The 6795-nt window shown below is 61.6% G+C and overlaps 1 protein-coding gene across 1 annotated transcript; it reads right to left on the reverse strand.

Moving 5' to 3' along the window:
- Positions 1 to 774: 774 nt before the first annotated feature.
- BARHL1 (BarH like homeobox 1) lies at positions 775 to 6334 on the reverse strand (the record flags this gene model as incomplete). The annotated part of the gene is made up of 3 exons (XM_082775460.1): positions 775 to 1069; positions 2530 to 2752; positions 5902 to 6334. The coding sequence occupies 3 exons, from the start codon at positions 6332 to 6334 to the stop codon at positions 775 to 777; spliced, it is 951 nt and encodes a 316-aa protein (XP_082631586.1).
- Positions 6335 to 6795: the final 461 nt, after the last annotated feature.

The following is a 6795-nucleotide window of genomic DNA, read 5'->3' on the forward strand; positions in this document are numbered from 1 at the left end:
TGCCCTCGGAGGGGAAGAAAGGGCCGGCGGAGGCGTTCAGTTTGTAAAGAAGTTTATTTCCACATTTAAAAAAGGGGGAGCGGGGAGCCCGAGAGCCGCCCCCCCCCCTCCCCCCACACACCCCACCACCGGACCCCCCCCTCCCTACCCCGGCCGGGCCGGCCCCGGGATACAGACTGACAAGCATCACTTACACAAATACGCCCTCAGGGTTCACAAATAAATAATTCATATACATTTTGCGCACGGTATTTACAGTTCGCCGCTTTTTTGCGGGTGCGGACGGCCCAAAACCCGCTGCCCCCCCCCACACACCCCGCCCCGCCCCGCCCAAGGGTCCATTCCCGGCTGTGGGGCCGGGGGAGGCGAGGAGGGGGCTCCCCGGAGCCGGGGTGGGGGGGGCTCAGGGGAAAGGCAAAGCCCCCCCCCCCCCGAGTCCGGGAAGCCCCCCCCGGGCACCCCCTGCCCGTGTTCCCGGTGCGGGTCGGGGGGGACACACACAGCAGAGCCCCCCCTGCCCTTGGGGGGGGCCCAAGGGGGCAAAGCGGGGCGGGGGCAGCTCTGGCAGCCCCCAGCCCTGCTCCTTGCATTCATCGCGTATTAAAAAAGTGGGGGGGGGGGGGGCGAGGGGGAGGGAGGGAGGGAGTCTCCTTTATATATATATATATTTATATTTGTCGCTTGCTCGTGGCCCCAGGGGTGGGCTGGCCCCCTCCGGTCCCCCCCCGGACCGGGGTTTGTGGCGGGGGGGGGGGGTTCCCGAGAGGCCGGGGCTCACCGGGGCTGCGCGGCCCGGGGCAGGACGCCGGGCAGGGGGGGCAGGGGAGGGGGGGGCTCGCTGCCGCCCTGCAGTCCGTGGATGAGGATGCGGGGCACCAGGGGTCTCTGGAGGGCCGGGGGCGGCGCGCTGGGTCCGCGGTACAGGTAGAGGGCAGCGCCGGGGTCCAGGTTGGAGACCAAGCTCTGCGGGTAGAAGTAGGGCGAGGGGAACATCCTCTGCAGGGCTGAGTAGTTGCCGGCCTCGGCCAGCAGCTCCAGGCCCACCGCCGTCTGCCTTTTCCACTTGGTCCTGGGGGGGGACAAGCCGAGACAGGGGGGCGAGGGTGGTGGGGGATGCTCCAAAGGACGCGCACGGGGTTTTGGTGAGCCCCCCCTCCTCCCGTCCCCCTTGCGCAGTCCCGGTGCGCGCTGCTGGATCTCGGGGATGGGATGGGATGGGATGGACTGGGATGAGATGGAATGGGGTAGGATGGGATGGGATGGGACAGGGCCGTCGCCCCCATTAGCGGGGCAGCAGGACTTGGCTCCCCGGTGTCCCCACGCAGCCCCGGGTTTGGGTTTGCCCGGCGGCCACTGACTGGAGCCCGACCCTTGGGCACCTTCCGAGCCCCTTCCCGGGCTGGGAGCTGCAGGTTGCAAACCCCAAACCCCAAACGCTCCCTCGCGGACACACAGCTCCGCCGGGCAGCCCCCCCCAGCCCGTGCTGGTCCTGCTCCGGGACCCCCTCCCGGACCGGGGCTGCCGCGGGGGGCAGTGCTGGGGGGCTTTCGTTTGAGGTTTATGGGGTGGGGGGGTCTGTGTCCGTATTCCTCTGTATCTATCTCTATTTCCCTGTATCTGTATTTCCCTCTATCCATATTACTCCATATCTGTATTTCCCTGTATCTATATTCTTCTGTATCTATATTCCTTGGTATCTCTATTTCCTTGTATCTATATTTCTCTGTATTTGTATTTCTCTCTATATTTCTCTCTATATATTTTTGTCTATCTCTATTTCTCTGTATCTATATTTCTCCGTGTCTATATTTCTCTATATCTATACTTCTACCTATATTTCTCCGTGTCTATATTTATATCTATTTCTGTGTCTATATTTCCCTGTACCTGTTTGTGTGCACACACACACACAGAGCCCCTGCCACCCCCAAACCGCCCCGCGGAGCGGCCGGGTTTTGCAGCCCGGGAACGGGGCTGGAAATCGGGGAGGGGGGCGAGGGCTCAAACCGGGGGGGGAAGGAGAGGAGAGGACCGGGGGGGTGCTGCCATCCGCTGCCCCCGGTCCGCAGGGGGGGGCAATGGTCGGCTGTGGGCACCCCCGGCTAAATCAATCGAAGCCACCAAACGGCTCCGGCCCTTTTGCAGTTTTGTCGCTGAAGCGCTAAACCTATTTCCCCCAGTAAATTATTCATCATAATAATAATTGTGTAATTACTGTAAAGGCCGTTAATTATTGATGCCCAACGCAGTAATTGGTATCTATTATTAATGGCCCGATGTGTTATGCTGCTGTGTTTAGCTGGATGCCCCGTGCTCCCCTCACTCGCTGGGGCTGGGGGGCACCGATCGTCCCCTGGCCCGGCCCCGTGTCCCCCCCCCCGGAATTTGGGATGGGGGAAAAAAGCCCCGGGGGGGCTGCAGGAAGCTGGGAACGGGGGAAACGGAGGGGATCGGGGGGGCCCGGAGCGGGGCTGCGGGGACAGGATGGGACCGGGCGCTGCGGGCAGGAGGGCAGGGGGAATTTTTACCTTCTGTTCTGGTACCAGGTTTTCACCTGCGTGTCGGTGAGGTTGAGGGAGGCCGCCAGCTCCATCCTGTCCTGCACGCTCAGGTATTTTTGCCTCTCGAAGCTGCGCTCCAGCTGGGCCAGCTGATGGTCGGTGAAGGCGGTGCGGGCTTTGCGCGGCTTTTTCAGCCGCACCGGGGGGCTGTCCCGGGAGCTGGAGATCTCCCGGTCCCCTTCTTCTTTCACTGGGCCGACAGGGAGGAAGAGAGGCCAGGTCAGGGCAGGCAGGGAAAGGGAAAGGCTCAAAAAGGGGCCGAGCCCCCGCCGCAATAAGCCGGAGGAGAGGGGCACGGGCACCAAATCGGATTCACGGCGCGGTTGCTCCGCACCCCGATGTGGTTTAACTCGGGGGGGGCTCGCAGGGACCCCCGCTCGGACCCGGCCCTTTTCACCCCGACGGCTGCAGGGGGGCAGGATCCGGCCCCTGTGCGTCCCCCCTGCTCTTTCCCTGAGCCTTCTGCCTGGCTTTGCACCCCCGACACCCCACAGCTTTCTTGGTGCCCGGGCGTTTCGTTTAGTTTAGGACTTGTTTTTCCCTCTTTTTATTTTCTCCCCCCCACCCTATTTTTTTTTCATTTTTTTTTTTCTTTTATTTTTTAAACCCAAAACAAAACCAACCCCAAATAAAGACGGGGAGGCCGAGTTTTTGGAGAGGAAAGCCGCCGGGCTTGGTGCCTCTTCTTTCCCCGTGCGGAAAAGTCTCCGTCCTCCCGGGCTGCTGCCGGGGCCGGGACTCAGCCTCCCTCTCCCGAGGTTCTCAACGAAATCCTGGGGAAGCGGCCCCGACCGGGCCGGGTTTGGGCTTCAAAGCCGGCGGCGGAGGCTGGGGGCGGCGGTGCGGAGCCTGCCTGCGCCCTCCGTACCCATGCACCGGCGGAGCGACACCGGGATTTACACCGCGAAACATCGGAGGGGTAAAGAGCCGAGAGGAGGAAAAAAAAAAAGGAATATATAGAAAAAAAAAAAAAAAGAAAAATAAATGTATATATATTTAAAAATAAAAATATAGGGAAAAAAAAAAAGAAAATTATAGAAAAAAAAAATGAAAAAAAAACCAACCCAAAACAAACCCAAACAAATCAAAACAAACCAAAACAAAAGCGCAAAAATCAAAAGGAAAAGGAGCCCGGCGGTGCTCGCCTTCCCCACCCTCGTGGAGGAGAGGAGGAGGCAGGAAGGCTCCGGCTCGAGCCATTTTCGGCGCTGGGGCTTTGCGGGCTTTATGCTAAATTTCCCGGGGCCGGGTGTTAGCGGGGCCGGGGCCGCGTTGAACGCGAGCTGATTTCTCTCTGTAGGAAGACAATAATCCGGTTAATTGAGCCACCGGGGAGAGAAACCCTTCAACCGGAAAGCTCCGGCCGAGGAGGCAGAGCCGGGGCCGGGGGGAGGCCGCCAGCACCGGGACGGCTCCGCCCGGGGGGGGCAGCAGCGACCCCGGCCTGGGAGGACGGGGGGTGTCCGGCCGGCCCCGGGAGATGCCCGAAAGTTTTGGGGAGCTTTCTGCTCCCGGGGCAGAGGCAAAGCCGGGTTTCGCACCCCGGGAAGAAGAAAATTCCCTCCTCCGGCCTCTCTCTCCCCCCCCCGGAGGCTCAGCCTCGGCTCCCCCAGAGGGGTCCCGGTGGCCGCGGGGCTGCGCTCGGTGCGGATGCGGCTTCCCCGTCCTGCTCCGCAGCTGTGCCCCGGCCAGTCCTGGCGTAAAACGAGAAAACAAAACAAAGCAAACAAACAAACAAACAAAAAAGTCAAAAATCAAAAATCGATATTGCGGGGTTTCGGCATTTCGGCTCGGGCCGAATCCCGCCGGTTAGGCCCTGCCGCGCAGCCCCCAGGCAGTGTAAATTGGGGGCATTTCGCCCCCAAAAAGGCTCTTCCCAAAGCAGCAAAAAAAAGGCGCTGCTGGGCGCGGGGACCCGCTTCTGCCCCCCCGGTACGCGGGGATTTTAAAGCCCGTTTGCGCTGTGATTTTTCCCCCTTTTTCAGGCTGTGTTTTTCCCCCTATTTACGCAGTGATTTTTCCCTCCTTTCAGGCGGTGTTTTTTGCCTCCCTTAAGCGGTGTTTTTACCTCCTCTAAGCAATGTTTTCCCCCTCTTTAAGCAGCGTTTTCTCCCGTTTTAGGAGGAATTTCGGCGCTGGCTGCGGTGCCCCGAACTGAGCTGAGCGCTCCCGCTCCGTCCCTGCCTCCTTTCTCCCAGCTCCGGGCGGTTTTGGGAAGGGGACAAAGGCGAGAGAATTAGGGGAGGATGTTCAGGAACCGAAAATAAAACCCATAGAGAGGAAGCGCGGCTGTTTTCGATCCCGGCCCTTCCAAACGGCGGAGCCGAGCCCCGCGGTTCTCTCCCCGCATCCTCCCGCAGAGGCCGGGGCCTCCCGCAGGGCGCGGAGGCTTTTTTTGGGGCAGTTTTCCTCCCTCTTCAGCCCGTTCAGAGGCTGCTCCGAGAGGTCCTGGGGGGGGAAGGGACGGGGACATTTGCCCTATCCCGTTCCCCAGTTCCTGCCAGCACCCCAAAATCCAGCGGCCCCCCACGGCCTCCCCTTTCTCCCCCAGCCTCAGCAACCTCGTCTTCCCCTGCAAACTGTTATTTTTTCCCGGGTGAAAGTTATCATTATATTTTTTTTTTTTTCGGGCATGTTGAAAGCAGGATGGACGAAAGCTGCCGGGATAATCTGCTCCGGGCTGGGGGAAGACCCCCAAACCCCAAACCTCCCGTGCTGCTCCCCTGCCTCCTCCCGGCCCGGCTGCCCGAGGGGAGGCCGGGCAGAGGCTGCGAGGGGCCGGGGAGGCCGAAGCCCCGGCCCGGGGCGAGCCGCAGCCCTTTCAGCCCCGTTCCCCGCCGCGGCTTCAGCCCGGGGCTCGAAATAATCCGAAATAATAACCGGGCTAATAACGCTGATACGAACCCGATCAATTCCCGCCGACTTTTCTCTTTCGTTTGTTACCGGAGCAGGGGAAATACCGGGTAAAATCCGTGTTGATTTTATTATCGTTTCTATTTTTTTTTTTCCTTGTGTTTTGCCCAGGCAGAAATCCGCCCCCGGCTCTCGGCTCCGCTTTCCCCGCGGGCAGGCGCGGAGGACCCGCGGCGAGCACCCGGAGCATCCCCCGGGCGTTTTTTTTGGAGAAAGCACGAAGCGCCCCGGCCCCTGCCACCGCACCCAGCCCCTCCGATCTTTTCCTCTCCAAAGTTTTCCCGACTTGGTGCCGACCCCGCGGTCATTTCGGGAGCCACCGGTGCCGCCACCCCTCCGGCCCCGGGGCGCTCCCGGCGCGTTTTGAGGTTTCGGGGCCAGGCTGCCCTGAAACACCCCCCCCTAGGGCCAGCGGCTCTTTCTTACCTTTGTACTCGGAATCCGAGGAGGAGCTGCTGGTGGTTTTTTCCATTTTCTCCCTAAAGTCCTCGCCGGGTTTGGTGGGGATCCTGCCCGCCGGCTCCTGCCCGCCGTGAGGTCCATTGGTACTGGAGTAAGGGGCGCAGGCTGCCAGGGGCTTGCAGTCGGCCAGGATGTCTCTGATGAGGAAGGACGAGGTGACGGTCCGGGACTGGGAAGGAGCCGAGCCCTGGCCGGGCTGCAGATGCGGCCCCGCCGCCTCCAGGCACTCGCGGCCGGGCGAGCGGGGCGAGGGGCACCCGCTGCTGCCCTCCGAGCGGGGGCTCAGCTCCAGCGGGGACCTCCCGTCGCCCCCCAGAGGGTCCCCCTTGGGCCCTGCCGGGCTCCCGGCTCGGTGCGAGAGGATGGAGTCGATCCCGAAGCCGGTGGAGCCCTCCATGGCCCCCGCAGGTGCTGGCGCTCACACGGGCATCGGCGGGGAGGGCGCGGCGGAAGAGGGTTGGTAACGATAATTAACGGTGAGAGCAACAACAACAACAAAAGGGGAAAAAAAAAAAAAAAAAAAGGAAGAAAAAAAAAGGAAAAATAAAAAGGTGAAAGGAAAAAAAAAAAAAAAAAGAGCAAAGTTCAGCCTGGGATCCGGGCTCTCCGAGGCGCCGCGCGTTACATCCAGGGCTGCTCCGTCTTCAGCATCGCGCCCAGCTGCACTCAGACAGACAGACAGGAGGGGGAGAGGGAGGCAGAGTCAAACTTTGGCCGCCGAGGGGGTGGTGGAGGTGGAGGGGGGGACGGACCCCAACCTCAGCCGGGGGTCCCGGCCCCTGCCCGGCCACCCCAGCGCTGCGCGGAGCCGCGGGGCTGGGGGCAGCCCGGGGGCTGCCAGCCGGAGGAGGGGAGGCA

The sequence above is a fragment of the Aythya marila genome, assembly GCF_965140915.1.
Source record: "Aythya marila genome assembly, chromosome: 19".
NCBI classification, from domain to species: domain Eukaryota; kingdom Metazoa; phylum Chordata; class Aves; order Anseriformes; family Anatidae; genus Aythya; species Aythya marila.